Consider the following 19,483-nt stretch of genomic DNA (forward strand, 5'->3'; position numbering starts at 1 on the left):
AAATACTATGAATATATAAAAAAATTGAATCCGAATATCTGACAAGTAAAAAAATTAAATCCGAATAACTGACAAGTACAGTGCCAATAGATAGGTTATATTTCTAAAAATATACCAATAGAGTAATAGTAGATAGGTTTCTAAAATGTAACCTATCCATTGGCACTATACTTGTCAGTTATTCGGATCCAATTTTTTTTATATTCATAGTATTTGGTTGCTTTTAGCTATGCCTATTATGTTTAAATAAATAAGATTCAAACAGAGTAATAGTAGATAGGTTTACATTTTTAGAAAAATTTTGGTACTAGTTTCATATTTTTCTGATTTAAAATGAATCAGTTTTGAATTTTTATCTAACTAAAATTTTTTATTTTTTTAAAACAATACAAAATCACCTTCGAAACCACCTTTAAGAGCCAAATTTGCCCAGTTTGGATGGCCCTTTTTATCCGATTTTGTAGTTTAAAGTTAAAATCAGATTTTTACTATAGTTTAAAGGTGTAAATCCAAACTTTCTTTTTTAAAAAAAATCTGGACGCACAGAGCTTAGTATTTTTGTTGGGTATTTCGAGATTGATGTAATAACGCAGATGACTCTTTGTAGATGCATTGGGAAATTGGAACAACATTACGTGCTCTCTCAACACTTCCCAATTGTGGAAAGTTTTCCTTTCAATTTCAAAATGCACAAGCTTCAGTGAAAAACCCCTGAAACCACGTGCTTGGTTCCGATTAATACTGATCCGATGGAATAAACAAAGTTGCTACCATTGTGAAATAAGTTCCCAAAGTCCAAAAGTCACCAACACAAATGAGTTTTCGGTTGAAAGAAACTCAAAATCATTGGGCTTCCTAATAAGCTCGTGACTTTATGTACTTCAACAGCATCCACTGTATCCCTAGGCAATAAAAGGTAGCCATTTACATTAGCCATCATCAGAAGCAAAGAAAGCAGGAAAACAGAAGGCGGCCTATGTATTCATTTGACAGTCAAATCTGAACTTGCCCGACCTCACCTCAGTGCTCAGGTGTCAATCTACCAAAAAGTACACCCCACACATCCTACACCATCTTGTGGAACAAATGCCTCCGGCACTACAAGTCCCCCGCAAACCCAATCTAAACCTAACACGCCCCTCATTTGCTGTCGGTAAAATCAGCGTCAATGACATCGCCTTCATCGCCTGGCTTCTCAGATGAACCAGCTGAACCAGCAGTGGCGTCAGCCCCTGGGGCAGGACCAGCTCCTTGGGCACCCTGCTGGCTGTAGAGCGACTGCCCAAGCTGCATGACTTCCTGGTTCAATGCACTCAAAGCATCCTTCATCGTCTGTGTGGAGCCACCAGCAACAGCATCCTTGAGCTCCTGCAGCTTCGACTCCACCTTCCCTTTAACTTCCCCTGGGACCTTGTCGCCGAGCTCCTTCAGTTGCTTCTCAGTCTGATAGATTACTGACTCAGCTTGGTTCTTGGTGTCGATGGCATCTCTCTTCTCCTTGTCCTCCTTCGCGAATTTCTCAGCTTCATCAACCATCCTCTCCACCTGAAGATACAGGTTGAATCAATCAGCAATGTTTTAAGAGGAAAAATCCGGTTTATACTCTTGAACTATCGTAAAAGTCCGATTTTCAACCTTAAACTACGAAACCGGATAAGAAAGGCCATCCAACAATCAAAACCGGGCAAATTTGGCCCTTAGTGTGGTTTCGAGGGTGGTTTTCCATTTCGTGAAAATTAAAAATATTAAAATTTAAATTAAAAAAATCATAGGTAACTCATTTTAAATAAAAAAATACGAAATGAGTATCAAAATTTTTCTAAAAAATATAACCTATCTATTGACAGTTATTCGGATCCAATTTTTTAATTTATGTTCATAGTATTTGATTGCATATAGTATGCCTATTATTTTTGAATAAATAAGATTCAACTAAAACAATAAATAGATAGGTTACATTTTTAGAAAAATTTTGGTACTAGTTTCATATTTTTTTTCTAATTTAAAATAAATTAATTTTGATTTTTTTAGATCTAATTAGAATTTTTTATTTTTTAAAAAAATACAAACCAACTTCGAAACTTATCCGGTTTTGACAATTGGATGGCATATCCTATCCGGTTTTTCCGGTTTTGCAGTGAAGGTTGCAAATCGGACTTTTGCAAAAGTTCCAGAGTGTAAATCCAACTTTAAAACACATAGCATTTGCTGAGAAATTGATAGTATAATTCTTGCTGAAAGCGTTTACATACCTCATCCTTTGGCAGTGTGCTGGCCCCAGTGATTGTGATGTCCTGCTTCTTCCCTGTGCCCTTGTCCACCGCAGTGACAGAGAGGATACCGTTGGCGTCAATGTCAAACTTGACTTCAATTTGTGGAACACCACGGGGGGCAGGAGGAATCCCATCAAGTCGGAAACTACCAAGAGACTTGTTGTCCCGGACAAACTCTCTTTCTCCTTGGAGAACATTGATCTCCACACTTGTCTGCCCATCAGCAGCAGTTGAGAAGACTTCCGACTTTGAGGTAGGCAGTGTTGTGTTCCTTGGGATAATCTTGGTCATAACACCACCCAGCGTCTCCAAACCAAGTGACAGAGGGGTGACATCAAGAAGGACAATGTCGCTGACATCGCCCGACAAAACTCCAGCCTGCAGTCAAAAACTTGCACTCAGAAACAGTTCCAACATGCATTGTCGCTCTAAGATCTCCAAGAGCTGCAAGCACCATAGTCATTTGCCACAAAGTAACAAGGACAACATACATGTTCTCATTTCTATGGTTACGATAGAAGCACACTGCAATCTTAATTTAGCTAACAAGGATTCCTCATGCACTGACCTGCACGGCTGCTCCAAGTGCAACAACCTCATCCGGATTGACAGTCACATTGGGGTCCTTTCCTGTCATTTTCTTGACAATCTCTTGAACAGCTGGTATTCTAGTTGAACCGCCAACAAGAATGACCTCATCAATGTCTTTGAATTGCAACTTCGCATCTCGAAGGGCATTGTCCACAGGGGTCTTCAGCCTGCAAGACAATTGACAACAGATGTTAGCCAAACTTTGTTCTTTGGTACAATAGGGTCTAATCGAGCAGATACTAGTAGCATCGGAAGCATGCAATCTTGATTTTAACCAAAGAAATATGGGTAGAACTATGCACATCTGAGTTTTGATCCAAGCCATAGCAAGAGCTATGCACATCTGAGTTTTGAACCAAGCCTTAGCAAGAACTATGCACATCTGAGTTCTCATCCAAGCCACAGCAAGAGCCACAGTACACACCTATCAAGGAGATCTGAGCACAGCTCCTCAAATTTAGCCCTGGTAAGAGTTGTCTCAATATGCTTGGGACCATCTGCAGTGGCTGTAATAAAAGGCAAACTGAAAGAAGCACAAATAAAAAGTTAGAATCTAATAAGCAGGAGGAAAACAACGCTGAAAGATGGTTGAGGGAACTGACCTAATATTTGTTTGGGTCAGGGATGACAGCTCCATCTTTGCCTTTTCAGCTGCTTCTGTCAGTCGCTGCAGAGCTTGCTTATCTTTCAGCAAGTCAATACCCTCATCATTCTTGAAGTTTCCAGCCAGCCAGTCGACAATTTTCTGGAAGCGCAAATTGCATTATAAGGGCACACATCTTGCAAAAGTTTTGAATTATAGGCCTTTGACCAACGATTACTCTATTAATAAACATTTTTTGTGATACAAAGTTCATTTCATTTATTGGTATTAAATATACTTATTAGTGAGTACTTACTTATGATTATAATTCTAAAAAGCATGACTATTGTTTGGTTCATGTTCACAGTTATGGGACGCCGCGATTTCTCAGTTATAGTCCCAGCTATCATAACTCTGATTCCTTGCCAAAACTTGCCACAAGAGTGGTAGATGATTTCCCAAACCGTTGGCGCATGAAGGTTTCTGGCCTACGGCGCCACACCACGCCGCACATTCCGCGCCGCAGGTGTGGCGGCTGAATCGGCCGCCGCACCTTAGGTACGGTGCGGCGCCGTCGGTCAGAAACCAAACACGCCTGAACTCTGGTAAATTGTGGTAAGCAACCAAATATCTGCCAAGTCCCTCCCTCAACACAATAACTACGGTTTTGGGGTCTTTCTATACATTATCACGGTCACAGTTAGTGTTATTTTTTAACTGCGGATGGAATATTTGTCATGTAAAAAAGATATTTTGGAGAATTAGCCTAAACGGTATTTTTTTGCCACTGAGCCATGCCACATTATTTGCATAACATTAGCGTCAAAGTTCAATATGGTTCATGTCATACATCCTACTAATAGTACAAGATGATGTTCATAGTTAAAATCCATTGCAAAACTCTAATGCAGCTCAGTTACCGATGACACATCACTAAACACAAAGATTACCTCATGAAGGACAGAAGAAATTTTATTATGTGCCAACATATAGCCAAAAAGAAAAGAAAATGAAGAAGACAATTGAAGTCCCAGGAAAAAAGGAAAAAAAATGCACTTTCTGTCTAAAGAATGACTAACCTTGTCGAAGTCATCACCACCAAGGTGAGTGTCACCCGATGTCGACAGCACCTCAAAAACACCATCACCAACTTCAAGTACTGAAATCATCACCAGAAATTTAATTAGCTGAATATATGATCCAAGGGACTGGAAACAAACAATGTGATTAATAACATCTATCTAAAGCTAGAAGCACAAGAATAAAAATGTGGATCAAAATGATACTAGAGTTCAAATTTTCATGGTATTAAAGCTTCTTTTGACTAGCATTTTCAACGGAATTAAGAGGATTGTACCCCTGTAATTTTGTCCCCATAGAGATTATTCAAATGAAGGAAAGGACTTGCCAGAAAAAATGGGATTGTTTTTCATGCTCACAATTTAATGACAAACAAAAATGATCTCAAGCTCATTTAACACTTCACACTTCCTTGTGAAAGTTCATTCTCACTGTCCATTATCTTTCTTGAAGTAATTTTTCCCTTTGTTCTTACATAATTTCCCATGAACTATTCAATGACACCTACTCCCTCCGTTCCAAATTGTAGGTCGTTTTAGCAAATCTAGATACATAGCTTTTGATATGCACCTAGATAAATGACTTGTCTAGATACATAGCAAAAACTATGTATCTAGATTTGCCAAAACGACCTACAATTTGGAACGGAGGTAGTACTACATGGCACTCTAGTCCTACCAAATGGGCTTACATGGCTAACTTAACATATAGTACCCCATTCCTGCATTCACATAATACTGATGATTTCCTCTTTTTATGGGCTTTTCACAGCATACAAGAAAATGCTTGTTATTAGACAACTACAGAGTTTTGAAATATCAGTTCCCAGGAAATACAAAAAAGGCATATTTATAACTAATTATGTACTATATTAATACTACCTAAAAGCAGAATATTTGACCCTAACGTCTATTTCAAGATATTGTTCCAACCACGATTCCAAATACAGAAACACCCACAAGAACTACTAACAAAAGTAGCAGCCCAAATCTTCCAATTTTCAAGGTTTAGTATCTGTTAAATCTTCCATAGTGATTTCTGCTACAACTACACTACTTAAAATCTTCTGTAGTGATTTGTGCTATAACTACCTAAAACTATAAATACTTACAGGGATCTACAGAAAATTGTGGATAATTAACCATGCAGGAACTACAAGGCATCAAGTTTAGTAATCTGTATATACGAAGGGTGTCCACAGAAATGCCAAACAGGTCAGATACCTGAAACATCGAAGGTGCCACCTCCAAGGTCAAAAACCAGAATCGTTTCATTGTTCTTTTTCTCAAAACCATAAGCTAGCGATGCCGCCGTAGGCTCATTTATAATACGCAGAACCTCCAGGCCAGCAATTCGGCCAGCATCTTTTGTTGCAGTCCTTTGCGAGTCATTGAAGTAAGCAGGAACTGTGATCACTGCCTTTGTGACCTTGTCATTCAAAAACTTTGATGCGTCATCCACCAGCTTTCTCAGCACCTGAGAAACATAAAATGTATAATAGTCTGGATTAAAACAGGATGTGCAATCAAAAATATATCCCACAGTTAGTTTGGCTGATTACTCCTCTATTTCAATTCCCATCAACAGACTTCCCATAGAAGTTATTGGGAAGAATATAAAATGATGATGACAAGCAGATATATAGATACTATTATGTCAACGTAAACAACAATGCACAATAAGTATAGACAGTTTATTAGATTCAACCAACTTAAGTGGCAATACAATCAATCAGCCTTGCTTTTTATTTAAGGCACATTACTGGGCTCCTGAGTTACCACCCAAGTAAGGCATAAGCAAGGAAAATGTAATGCCATTATAGTTAACAGATAGTCAGGAACTAAAGCAAGCTCAGGCATGGTCGCGAAGAAAAAGGAACTAAAGCATCATATTTTCACATGTAACTGCTGCAAAACTATTACAATATCACAATAAGCTAGCTTAGTACAAGTCAAACTATCCACCAATATTAACAACTTAACACAAGTCTAGAGTTAGACAATGAATGTCCTAATTTCCTTGAGAACCGTATAATTCCAGAAATCAGGAAAAACAAACCATGCTAACAATTTAGCAGACAATCAACGCACCATCTTCCTTGGGAACCGTACAACTTCAGAAATCAGGAAAAAAACAATTAACCATGATAACAATTTAACTTTCAGGATAATTATGGCTAACAGATGGTCATGTGAACTAGAAGCAACCATTTTTTTTCCAAGGAAATGCTGCAAAAATAATTCTAATATTACGACAGCCTTCTAAATTGTAAGGCAAATTATTCATTAATAGAAATGCTAGACTAGCACAAGACAATGAGTGCGCCGAGTTTGTCGAGATAACTGTACGCTTTCTGAAAGCAGGAAAGATAACTGCAATTAACTATAGGGAGTGGTGAAAAACATCAGAAATTATCGATATACCTGCGCAGAGATCTCCTCGGCAGCGAACTGCTTGCCAATCGCCGGGCAGTCGAGCTTGACGTTGCCATTGTCGTCCCTGATGACGCGGTAGGAGACCTGCTTGGACTCCTCGTCGACCTCGTTCATCTTGCGGCCGATGAAGCGCTTGACGGAGAAGAATGTGTTCTCCGGGTTAACGACGGCCTGGCGCTTGGCGATCTGGCCCACGAGGCGGTCCCCGGACTTGGTGTACGCCACGACGGAGGGCGTGGTCCGCGCGCCCTCCGCGTTGGTGACGATCGTGGGCTTGCCGCCCTCCATGGCGGCCACCGCGGAGTTGGTGGTGCCCAGGTCGATCCCCACCACCTTCTCGCACGCCACCCGCAGCGGGCGCCACCGGCGGCTCCGGCTGTAGACCGCGGCGGATACTGAGGGGCGGCTCCGGCGGGGCCCGTGGTGGGCCGCGAAGAAGGGGGTTGAGGTGGGGAAGGTAGTGGTGGCCATGGCCGACAGCGGTGAAGAGAGCTAGAGCGAGGAGGTATGAGGAGGTTGCCTGACCAAAGATGAAGGTTCGCGAAACCCTAGGAAGGAAGAGGAATGGAATGGGGTCGATCGGAGTGAGTGGGCGATGGGGTTTTTGAGGGATTGGGAGAAATGGCGAGAGGTCGGGGAAGAGATAAGGGAGGGGAGGAGGGTTTTATAGAGTTCGCGTGCGGCGAGCCGACTCTGGGGCCAGCTTGTGGCCGATGGAGCTGCTTGGATTTTCCTCTGGCTGTGGACGCCACAGGATGGCCCGTGAAGCTGTGGTCGGAGCATGGCATCCCGAAGATGGGGAGAAGGTTCTCGAAGCGCCGGGACTCTCGCAGGAAGCCTCGCGCACCCGCCGAAAAATCAAATTACGCTCTCGGCACTTCCGGGCATCTGGAAGCAGGATGTTGTTTCGAATACACGTGTTATCTGGCACTTGGGCCCTCAAAAAAGAAGTATTTAGCGTACTTGGCTTTTTTTTTCTGCGACAGCTGTTTGTTTATGAGTAAATTCCAACCGGTATGGTTATATCACATTATTTCAATATAAGTAACAAAGTGTGTAGATGGATATATGAACTTGTTAAATGTGTGCACATTCGTATATACTCCATGTAGATGTATTTTTCCACCTATGATACATCAATTTCGTTCATTTATTTGAGTCTTCTTCTTCCTTTCTTTGTCAAGGGCTAAGGCCTAGCGGAGGCATCACTATGTCACGTACTATCTCACCCTAGATAGACTGGACATGGTAGCCCCGCTAATACTCCCTCCATTGCTGCCGAGTAGAAGATTTTCATGATGAAACAGGAGGCAATGAAGCTAGAACAAAAGATTGCAAAGCGCAAATAGAGATGGAAAAAACTATAGGTAAAATTGAAAGGACTAGATATGTTCTTTATGTCTTCTGATGTTTGTTATGTATTACTTGGTGTTTAATTCTATCACTTCACATTATAAGTGCAATACAATGGAGCTAATAGGTTCCAAAAATCAACCTACATAAACTGCTTTCTCTCTTGCTCAATTTGTAGGAAGAAACATTTCTACAGTGCTATTGGTGTTGCTTTTACAAAAAAAGGATTCTTGATGGGGTAACGAACTTCATCATAGATTATCCCCCCAAAATGATTTCTTGGTGCAACTAAGAATTACAACTAATTGGTTGGATGATATCATTTTCTCCAGATACAATCAAGTTATGTATGGTACTGTGTACCAATCGACACTAGTAGTGCTCTCAGTTTGCATTTTTAGATACGGTAAGAACACACAAAGGGTTGTGGAAGTGCTTGATAGGGAGTTACGTGCATAAAATTATCCACATCACCAGTCACCATGCAAAATACATCTATATATCATACATGCCCATATATACACACATTGGATAAGTCCATGCACTAGTTTGCAAGGTTTGCTACTTATTGAACTAAAGTGATACAACCATACAAATTTTTATATACTAGGTGCAATTTACTCTTCCTTTATTATGTACCCATATACTCTACCTTAATTTTCATTGCCCCTCCAGCACTCATTCAAAATTCAAATGTCCAATTATTTTCTAGTTTCCTATTTTATATCATAATTGGTGACACACCTTTTGAATTTTGAATGTTTTGTACAATAAAAATAGTTTATACTCTATGTCGGTACATACGGACAGGGGTACCTCCTGCTAGGGTGTCCAGATCCTTAGCGCGTCGCTGCCGCCTCACAGGTAAGGGTGCGATGGTGTCCAGCTCTCGGCCGCCTATCCTCCATCATCGTTAAGGAGTTGCTCAACGACCAGAAGGTCGTGGTAGCTCGCTGCGAGGAGATCTGCCTCTCCGCGGGCCCCGTCTGTCAGTAAGTCATCTGACAGGGTCTCCAAACCAGATGGGCGCAAGGTTATCCGTGACCTCACCCTTATCCTATGGGTGACGGGGCGTACGGCCCGGGCTTGACAGCTGGGATCATGGTCTCCGGACCTCCCTGTCGGTGTTTAACCGGCTGCCCACCGAGGGATGTACCTAAGGTGCTAAGTTTTGGGTGAGGAGACGCCGAGATCAGGAACTCGAAGGTTCAAGGAACACAAAGCTTAGACAGGTTCGGGCCGCAAGATGCGTAACACCCTACGTCCTGTATGATGGTTTGTATTGCCTTTGGTGTAGAATGACCTAGAGATCGTGTTTTGAGAGGGGTCCCTGTCCTCCCTTATATATCTGAGAGGGCAGGGTTACAAAGATACTAACCAACACCAGCTAAGGAATCGTACCAGAACATATCTCGAGTATATTCCCCCTGTATCGGTTAGCCTTATCTCCTATTTAAACGGAATAAATAAGAGATAAACAAGATGAATAAGAGATAAGACGGACTTAATCTCTTAAACTACGCTATGTACACAGTCCCGTAGCCCCGGGTCTGACAAGTCCCCGAGCTCTTCGTAGCTGAGTACTGCAGACTTATCGAGTACTTCCGAAGCAGTCTTCGACTTCTTCTGAAGCTTCATTTTGAAGTCCTTCTTCGAGTAATTGCTTGGCTGCATCGAAGCTATGAGGTGCTCATGCCCCGAATTTTTGTTATGGTGTGCGATTTAAAAATCGCACTCCATATGGAGTAACCCCCGAGCCTTAGGTTGAATCGGAGAATCAGGCTGAGGGTCCCATTAGTCTGTAATCCTCCTTATCCTTCAAAGAAATTTGAAAAATAAGTAGTCCATGCCACGTATCCCGCAGCCCCCGAGCCTTGAATCCAAATCCCACAAAATTGGAGATAAGGGTCAAAAAACCGTGGCATTGGTGTTACTCTGGAATTCCGAGAAAAACTCTTCGCCTCTGCATAGTGAAATTAAGCCTCCCGCTGGTTTATTTAACCGCGCGGTGGCTTAGAGTTTCTTCTGCACTCTCAGTCTTCATATGAGTCGTCTTCGAGTAGTTTTGCGGCGTCCAGCCCCCGAGCTTACAAGCCAGGAGAGCCAAAGGAGCCATGTCGAGTAGTGCGCATCACCCAGCCCCCGAGCCTGGGAACTAGCGGAACTGCGATGGCACGCCGCGCTGCCTGGAGGATTATTGCCGAAGTTTGACCTGAAAAAAGACAATGCACAAATTATGTAGCATAATGCAAAGATACCGAGTAGTACTCAGTAATAATGTGAAGACACCAAAATTTATTTGGTGTAAAAATTGCTGTGTCGAGCTCTTTTTTGGGCCATTTAAATCTCCCGAGCAGTCCACCTGTTACGTTTAAGCACCTGGTCCTGTTTTAGCCGTTGCTCATAGCGTGTATGAGATCTTTGTCTCGTGTACGCGTAGAGGCGTTAGGCGTGACAGAAGAGCCGAGGTTTCACGAATTAATGCATGTGCTACCCGAGTAGATCAGCGACCGTTAAGAGGAGGCACGCGCAGAAAGTAGTCGTCATGCGACAAAGAAGATGCGCAGTGCGCAAAGGTAGTCGGCGAAGTGTAGCTCTGGAGGGTTTCATGCCCATCGAGAGTCATACACGGATAAGTAGTCGGCGAAGTGTAGCTCTGGAGGGTTTCATGCCCATCGAGAGTCGTACACGGACAGGTAGTCGATCATGGAGTAGCCTCCGAGGGTTTAATGCCCGTCAAGAGGCGTACCAAAAAAGGTAGCCGATCCTGTGAAGAACAAGTCGGAAAAGGTATAAGTCACTTAGCTTGATTCGTGGATGAATGTCGACGAAGCCATGGAGCTCGTTGATGGAGCTGGGATGGTTCGTTGATGAAGCTCGACTAGTCGGAGTTGATTCCGACTAGTTTTCAAGTCAAGACGAGTAGTTGAAGTAGTCGTCGGCGGGCCGCCGATCGTCCTCGCGAAGTTGAAGTAGTCGAACTCGTCGCTGCTGCGCGCGGATATTGCGGCACAAGCCGAAGTTGAACCGGGTCGTCGAGGTCGACGGCTGCGGTGCATCGACGTTGCAGCGCGAGATGAAGTCGAGCCGAGTAGTCGAGATCGATGTAGCCGTTCGCCGAAGGATCCGATCTCGAACTTGATGAATCGATCCGTCGATGCTCATGCGTGACGGTAGCAATCTGCCACCTGGTGAACTAGAAATATGCCATCGAGTTCGCCGGTGGATCTTCGATGCGCTCCCCTACCTGGCGCGCCAGCTGTCGGTGTTTAACCGGCTGCCCACCGAGGGATGTACCCAAGGTGGTAAGTTTTGGGTGAGGAGATGCCGAGATCAGGAACTCGAAGGTTCAAGGAACACAAAGCTTAGACAGGTTCGGGCCGCAAGAAGCGTAACACCCTACGTCCTGTATGGTGGTTTGTATTGCCTTTGGTATAGAATAATCTAGAGATCGTGTTTTGAGAGGGGTCCCTGTCCTCCCTTATATATCCGAGAGGGTAGGGTTACAAAGATACTAACCAACACCAGCTAAGGAATCGTACCAGAACATATCTCGAGTATATTCCCCCTGTATCGGTTAGCCTTATCTCCTATTTAAACGGAATAAATAAGAGATAAACAAGATGAATAAGAGATAAGACGGACTTAATCTCTTAAACTACGCTATGTACACAGTCCCGTAGCCCCGGGTCTGACACTCCCCCCCCCCCGCGTGCTCATATAGGTCCGGCGCCTCCACGTGCCCAAGGACAGGGTGCTCGGGAATGGCCTCCACAGGCTCGGACCCCCCAGGGGGTCCGGTGCCGCCACGCGTGGGAACCAGACCTCTCTGGGCCTGTCCATCCGGACTGGCCTCGGGGGGCCCGGACCTCCCCTTCCCCCCGGGGTCCGGTACCGCCACGTGCCGTCAAGGAGGTGACCGTAGGGCCGGCCCTGCCACGTGCCCGTGGCAGAAGGTCCTCTGCGGGACGCCAGCCTAACTACCGCATTAAATACGGGTAGATGGGTTGCGCGCACCCAAGGCAGGGCATGGCCTGCCCACTGACACACTGGGCAGGTATGCTGACACCATGGTAAGCCCGCCTGTTTCCAAGGCGGCGCGTCGCATCACTGTGCACTACGCACGGGCAATAGGCGTGGGGTCAACTCACAGCGCCGCGCGCATGAGTAAGGGGTGATGATGGTCTGCTGCAGGAGAGTTGAGGCGTGCGCTGCCACATCATGTGCGGAGGCGACGGAGCGGCGGGTCAGCGCAGCCCCTTCACCTGTCAGGGGGTACTAGTCCAACAGTGACAGCACGTCTTCCACTGTGCGTAGCACTGACAGCAGGTACTGCCGGTAAGGCGGCACATGACCACATCCTGGCTGTAGATACGCACATCAACTTCTCGATCGAGAGAACTACAGGGAAGAGCTGGAGAGGAAGATCTCATATCTCTCGTATTACAGGCTCCAGTCGCCGGGCCCATCTGTTGGGATCCCGCATAGTGTACGCACTCCCCTTGACTCTATAAAAGGGAGAGTGGACTCGTTAGAAGAAAAAGGCAACAGGTCCATAAGGTTCACAAGGCCCAACAATTTCTCAAGCTTTCTCAAGCAATATAACACTCAGGTGGAGATCTTTGCATCTTTCCCGTATTCGTCCACCCATTGATCAAACGTTCCTAGGTCTCCCCCAAACTCTTCCTAAACTAGGATTAGCCGGGTGCATTCCGCCACCCGGCTGGAGATTTCCTCCGACATTTGGCACGCCAGGTAGGGGTGTCTAGGTTTGGTTGGCGCTTGGTCAAGGCTCAAGACCGCAATGGCGCGGGAAAATGGGCATCATGACCTTCTGTTGGGCGAGGAAGTGGCGTTATCCACGCCACATGCCTCGCGCCGTCCCCCATCCAGGGTGGCGGCGCGTGCTGCACCACAGCGCGCTGCGGAGCGAGCCTCCGTGGCCCAATCGCAGCCCGCACCAAACGGGCCGCTCGTGGCAGCCAGGGAGTTGCTCCGCAACCCGCCTGGTGAGGCAGCCTCGCCTGACGCGCAGAGGCAATGGCGTGACGACGTCGACCGCCTCCTCAACCTGGCACAGGTTTCCCCAGGCTCAGCGGGGGGATCTACGTTCAGGCAGCGCCGTCGTCAGGGCGGTGCATCCGGCTCTGTGCACTCTCTATCTGTGAGGAGTGCACGGACCGAAGATCTCCGGGCAGAACTCAACCGCAGACATGCGGGAGAGGATGCCCGCACCTCCATCGAGCGAGCGCGCAACCGCCGACTCAATGTTGAGGATCGGGATCTCGAGCCCGAGCTTAACGCGGCCGTGGCAAGGCCGCAGGGACTCGCTCAGACACCGGTGTCTAGGGTAGGCTGCGCAGCGCTCAAAGACCACCTCCGTGCGGTGGCCTGGCCGTCCAAGTTTCGGCCACACCCGCCGAAAAAGTATGACGGGTCAATCAATCCGTCAGAATTCTTGCAGGTCTACATCACCGCCATCACGGCGGCTGGGGGTAACGATGCCGTCATGGCAAGTTACTTTCATGTAGCCTTGACCGGGCCTACCCGGACCTGGCTCATTGTGACGCCCTGAAAATTTCAAATCTAAACTACGACTAAAAACTTAACCGTCGAAAAACCCTGACCCTTACCGCCACACGCACGCTGTCACATTCCCCGCCCTGTGCCGCACAGCGCCCGGCTTTCCCCACGCGCACCGCCTCGACTCTCGCCTCCGCGTCACGACGACTGCACGCGACCGCTCTCCGCAACTAGCGCAGGCACTCCTCGTGCAGCGCGTGAATTCCGCGCGCGCGTGGCCGACCGGCCGCGGTCGCCGCCGCGACCGGCGCCGACACGCGCCTTCTCTCTCCCTCTCTTTTCTCTTTCTCCCTCTTTTCTCTTTCCCTCCCATTTCTTTTTCTTTTCCTCTTTTCCTTTCTTCCTTTTCCTTCTCCTTCCCTCTTTCTTTCCCTCCTCCTCTCCCCTGCTCCCGAGCACACCCCCCCCCGCGCGCTAGCCCCTGCCGTGGCGCACCGCGCGCGGGCTCCTGCCCGGCCGCGCCGTGCCCGCACCACGCCCCCTGGCCGCGCCGTGTCGCGCCACCCGTGCACGCGCGCGCGCGTACGCCGCGTGCCGCGCCGCCCACCGTGCCGCACGGCGCCCGCGTGCGCCTGCCCCCGCGCGTGCCGCACCGCCCGTCGTTGGCCGCGCCGCACGCTGCTGCCGCACACCGTCGCCGTTCTGCACCCGCGCCGCACGCCGCGTCGCGACGGCCGCAAGCGGCCGGAGCGCCATTAATGGCGCCCGCACCGCCCGCCGGCCGCCCCATCCCAATCCCCTCCGCCCCACCGCCCCCTCGGCCTATAAATAGGCCGCCCGCGCAGCTCACTCCCCTACAACTCCCACCGCCGCCTCTAGCCCTTTCCCCGAGCCCCTAGCGCCGCCACGCCGAGCTTCCGCGCCCGCCGCCACCGGCCTCCGTCGCCCCGCCTGCACACGCCGTCCCGGCCCGAGGTGAGGCCGGGGACCGGTTCCCCTCGCCCTCCCCTTCCTTTTCCCCCTGCTCCGGGCCGCTCGTGGGCCCTGGCCGGCCGGCGCCACCCGCCGCCGTCGCCCCTACCCCCCCTCCTCTGTTTCAGTCACGGGGGAGGAGAGGAGGAAGAAAGGGGTTTTTACCCAAACCCCCCCCCCTCCTCACTTTATTGCTTATAGAACCTTCTCCGTCTTAATTATTCCCTATTTGCAAAAAGGACCCTGCTTCACTCATTAATTCAAACCAAACCCTCCGTAACATAGACCTAAGACATACTCGACACATTTTAGCATGCTCAGGGTATTTCTAGAAATCATAAATAGGTCCTTACTCTTTCCGGATATTTACGAACAAGCCCCTGGACCCCCGTTTAACCCCTGAAACCACCTTTAACTCGTCATTTTATGTGCGAAACGACCTCCGATCGACCCGAAACTTTACCACACCCTTTCTAGTATAGTTCTAGCCATGCCATTAAGAAACCACCCAAAAATATTACCCCTAACTCCATAACTAAATTATTTCCGATTCAAGCCCAACGATAAAAGCTTTTAGTTCTTTCGCTTGATCGTATGACTGTTTGCTTGCGTCGTAGGGCACGGAGTGAATGAAGAAGTTCCCGACTGCGACCAAGCAACCGAGGACCAGTTCTGCGATCCCGAACCCGAGGGACAGTACTTCGATCAGGACCTTCCGCAAGGACTTGACGATGGCAAGTTCAATTCCGCCCTTTGATGCATATTTTTGCCCTAGTTTTTATAAACACAACCCAGTGGCCCGTTTTATAAAACTTGCATGGTTTTACGTGCTGAAAACATGGTAGGATAGTCACCTTACTTGTGATAACCATACCTTGACTATTTGGTTTTGCAAAGAAATGCGTGTGCGTGTGGGAAGGGATAAAATGTGGTTTTGAAAAGTGAGTCAGACGGGATGGATGGCATTTCTGTGTGAATTGCCGTTGGTGTGCTCGTACCTGTGTGGTTGAGCGTGAAAGGGAGATACCCATCTTGTCACCCCTAAGGACCGAGTTGATGTGTCATCTCACCTAGCTTCCTGTCGTGCAAACCACTTGACCGTTGTATGGGCAACGGCTTGGCCCAACCCCACTAGTTAGTCTGATAGCCATCAGGAGAGCTGGGAGCAACGGGTGATCAAGGAGACGGGATAAGCTCTGTGTGACTTATGCCCCGGTTAAACCTCGGTGATAGGTCGAATGACCCCTTGATAGATCCCGTGGTGGCTAGTCAGGTCTAGCTAAGGTGGGTAAGGGCTTTGATGGGATCTGCACCGGCACTAAGGTGTTCGTGCTGTGGTACCCCACCTGTGGGTAAAGTTGCACACCTCTGCACAGATAAAATCTATTCGAATAGCCGTGCCCACGGTATTGGGCAAGTTATGGTGTGGTCACATAACTAGTGCTTCTCTCTGGGAATGGATGGGCTGGTGTGAGTTGTTTGGAAGGTGTCCGGCAGTCGTGCCGTGTGATACGGCGGACGGGGAGTCCGGTAACAGTTTTAAACTTGGATCCTGTGTGGATCAACATTACGTGCTTCTTGGTGTTTGAAAACTAGTTTTGAAAATATTTATAATCGAACCTTTGCATATAACCGAGTTTTCCGCAAACAAACCCTTACCGTACCCTTGGATTGTCCTTTGCATTAATTTCTGTTATACCCCCTCCGTGGGTGTGATTGGACTTGCTGAGTACGTTTGTACTCACCCCTTTCTTACTTTTACAGTGGAAGACCCAGACTACGTCCCCGAAGACAACGAGTAGGATTTCGTCCTGCACCCAGTCTTGCCTGTGGTTGAGGCCACCGTTGGATTTCGCATGGCGCAAGACTCTGATGACCCTCTTTTCGTAACTAGTGTAATGGTGTGGGTTTTAGTTGTAGTCCTCGCGATAGTGGCGCTTCACTGCCCATTACCGCGAAGAGCTGTACGGTGATGTACCATCTGTTGTAATAAAAGTGTTATCAGCCTCCTGGGACTGATAAATTAACACTTTTAAGTCTTCGCTGATGAGGGGGACGCTTCAGGTGGTATCAGAGCCGTAGGCTGGCCGTAGGACGTGACCCTAGGAGCGAGACCCCTTTTCAAGCCCTAGAACTTGTCCCGATTTAGAAATTTTCTGCACAAACACTCACCACTGGTCTTTGCCTTGTTCCAGATGGCTGGCAATGGATGGGTTAGCGGAATCTGCCACGTAGAGCCCGGCCTCCCCAAGTTACTATTGCTCAGCCTGGAACGCGTTGGGGTTATGGAACCACCGGAGTATGCCTACCGTGAGTACATCGCCGGAGGCACCCTTCGGTGCGACATAATGGTTTTTGTGGAGAAAAGCACCCGCTACCCTGATGTGGACCCTTGGTTCATCTCCACCACTGGTTTCCGCTTCCCCGACACCTATCGAAAGGCCGCTCGTAAAGCCCTGCGACGACTGCGTGTGCTCTACAGGCACCACCTTCAGCGGACCCCTATGGGATTTTTCCCACCCGCTGAGGGAAGAGGGCGCACTTGGATTGCCCGAATTAGGGGACTTGGACGAGAAGAAGAAGACCTGGAAGACACGGTCTCCCACCTGTCCATCTACCTCACTGGCTTGGATGCACTCTACCGCGAACGGGCGGCACAACTGAAGCAGCTAATCCATGGGATTGAAAAGTTAACCCAGGAGCTGGAGGAACAACGGACAAGAGCCGCAAGCGCCGAGTATTCCTTAGCTGCCCTCCAAGCCCAGATGCAAGAATACGAGAACCGCAACGGAATAGGTGGATGGATCGAGGAAGAAGAAGAAGAACCCATGGAAACCCATTGGGATAAGGGTACTCAGACCGAAAACGAGATGGATCGGTTCTTTCCAATAAAGAAGCGCTCTATCAGGACCGAGGAAGAATCCCCATGATAGGATTAGCACCTCTAGCAAAAACCCTACCCTAATAACCACGTATCCATGAAAACTGTACCACCCTTGTTGTAATAATAAATATCATCTACTCCCGTTTGCACCTGTACCAGGTTGTTTACCCTGTTTCTGTTTCAGATGGCTGAGGAAGGATGGACCCAGGGCGATTGCCAAGCTGCACCTGGATTCCCCAGCCTCTTGATCAACCCGGGGAAACCCTCCGGCCTTCATCTCTCGCTTCACCAAGGTACGTGGAACTATTCCGCATATTTCCGATGCATCTATTATCATGGCTTTTCGTCAGGGGGTCCGTGACGAGAAGATGCTGGAGAAGCTGGCGACACATCAGGTGGAAACCGTCACCACCTTCTTCGCCTTGGCGGACAAATGCGCCAGGGCTGCAGAGGGCCGAGCATGGCACTCTGCCCCTCAAGGAGGACCCACTCAGACGAGCGGGCCCAGTGTCGCTACCCCTGGCAGCGGCAAGAAAAAGAACAAGAAGAACCGTGGCTTCGATAAGTCACGAGTTGGGGGTCCGGTCGCTGCAGCAGCAGCGGCCGAGGGCCAGAACTCACGTGGCAAGCGCCCACGTCAACAGTGCACCGACCCCGGGTCGTGCCCTGTTCATCCTGGGGCTCGCCACAGCGCCACCGAGTGTCGCGAGATCCAGAAGCTCGCGGAGCGCCTTAGCAAGAGGCACGATCAAGCCTCCAGGAAAGGCTCCTCCCCTCCGCGGCGGTCCGGCAAGGAGAAGGCCTCCGATGCCGATGCAGCCGCGACGGAGAGGGAGTTGGGTATCAAACCCCAAACAAAGACCTCAAGGGCCTCTTCCACCAGTCCGACTCCGAGTCCAGTGGGGACGAGCATCGCAAAAGGCTGTACGTCACGTACGGCAGCAGATCAGAGCTCGTCTCCCGGCGGGATGTCAAAACCCTTCGCCGAGAGTTTCTCTCGGTGAAGCCGGGAACGCCAAAAGCGACGCCCCACCAGTGGTGGAAGAGCACCACCATCTTCTTCGGGCCGTCTGACTGCCCTGAGAACATGGCGGGCACTGGGGTGCTGCCGCTTGTCACGGCCCCCACCATTGCCAACGTCCGGCTCCACCACGTGCTGATTGACGGAGGCGTTGGCCTCAGTGTCATCAGCTATGCAGCGTTCAAACACCTGCAGATCCCGAAGTCCAAGTTGGCTCCGTCGCGCCCATTCTCCGGAGTGGGCCCAAATCCCGTTTATCCGGTGGGGGCCATCTCCCTGCCGGTCATATTCGGAACGGAGGTGAACTTCCGCACGGAGAACATGCAGTTCGAAGTTGCGGTGGTTAACCTCTCCTTCAATGCCATCATAGGCAGACCGGCTCTGTACCGGTTCATGGCCGTTGCCCATTACGGGTACTTGGTCCTCAAGATGCCGTCCCCGGCAGGCGTCCTCACCGTGCAGAGCGACCGGACCGCTGCCGTCGCGGCGATTGAGAAGCTCCATGCGCGGGCAGCAGGGTTTGCCCCGGCAGCTGGCGCAGAGGGGTCCGACCCCTCATCCTCACATGCCAAGGCTCCGGCCAAGGCACCCAAGGTCCGTCCATCTGATACGGACGATGTTCCCGTGAAGACCATCCAGGTCAGAGCGGAGGCCACGCAGACCACCCGCATCGGCGGGAACCTGGGAGAGAAATAGGAAAGCGCGCTCATCGCCTTCGTCCGGGCAAATGTTGACGTGTTCGCCTGAGAACCATCACAAATGCCCGGG

General features: G+C 48.7%; 1 protein-coding gene across 1 annotated transcript; it reads right to left on the reverse strand.

Moving 5' to 3' along the window:
* Positions 1-846: 846 nt before the first annotated feature.
* LOC112884679 (stromal 70 kDa heat shock-related protein, chloroplastic-like) lies at positions 847-7,600 on the reverse strand. Its single transcript, XM_025950157.1, has 8 exons — positions 6,951-7,600; positions 5,751-6,003; positions 4,527-4,606; positions 3,467-3,609; positions 3,289-3,387; positions 2,842-3,031; positions 2,253-2,651; positions 847-1,545 (listed from the first exon to the last, which is right to left on the reverse strand). The coding sequence occupies exons 1-8, from the start codon at positions 7,431-7,433 to the stop codon at positions 1,141-1,143; spliced, it is 2,052 nt and encodes a 683-aa protein (XP_025805942.1). The 5' UTR covers positions 7,434-7,600; the 3' UTR covers positions 847-1,140.
* Positions 7,601-19,483: the final 11,883 nt, after the last annotated feature.

This window comes from Panicum hallii, chromosome 3 (genome assembly GCF_002211085.1).
Source record: "Panicum hallii strain FIL2 chromosome 3, PHallii_v3.1, whole genome shotgun sequence".
NCBI classification, from domain to species: domain Eukaryota; kingdom Viridiplantae; phylum Streptophyta; class Magnoliopsida; order Poales; family Poaceae; genus Panicum; species Panicum hallii.

Excerpts from the sequence above, each read along its gene's own strand:
- LOC112884679 (XM_025950157.1), bottom strand. The coding sequence starts at position 7,433 with ATGGCCACCACTACCTTCCCCACCTCAACCCCCTTCTTCGCGGCCCAC. Across the intron at positions 3,610-4,526 it reads GTGGTGATGACTTCGACAAG|AAAATTGTCGACTGGCTGGC; the intron begins GTTAGTCATTCT and ends TTGCGCTTCCAG. Across the intron at positions 1,546-2,252 it reads GCACACTGCCAAAGGATGAG|GTGGAGAGGATGGTTGATGA; the intron begins GTATGTAAACGC and ends CTGTATCTTCAG.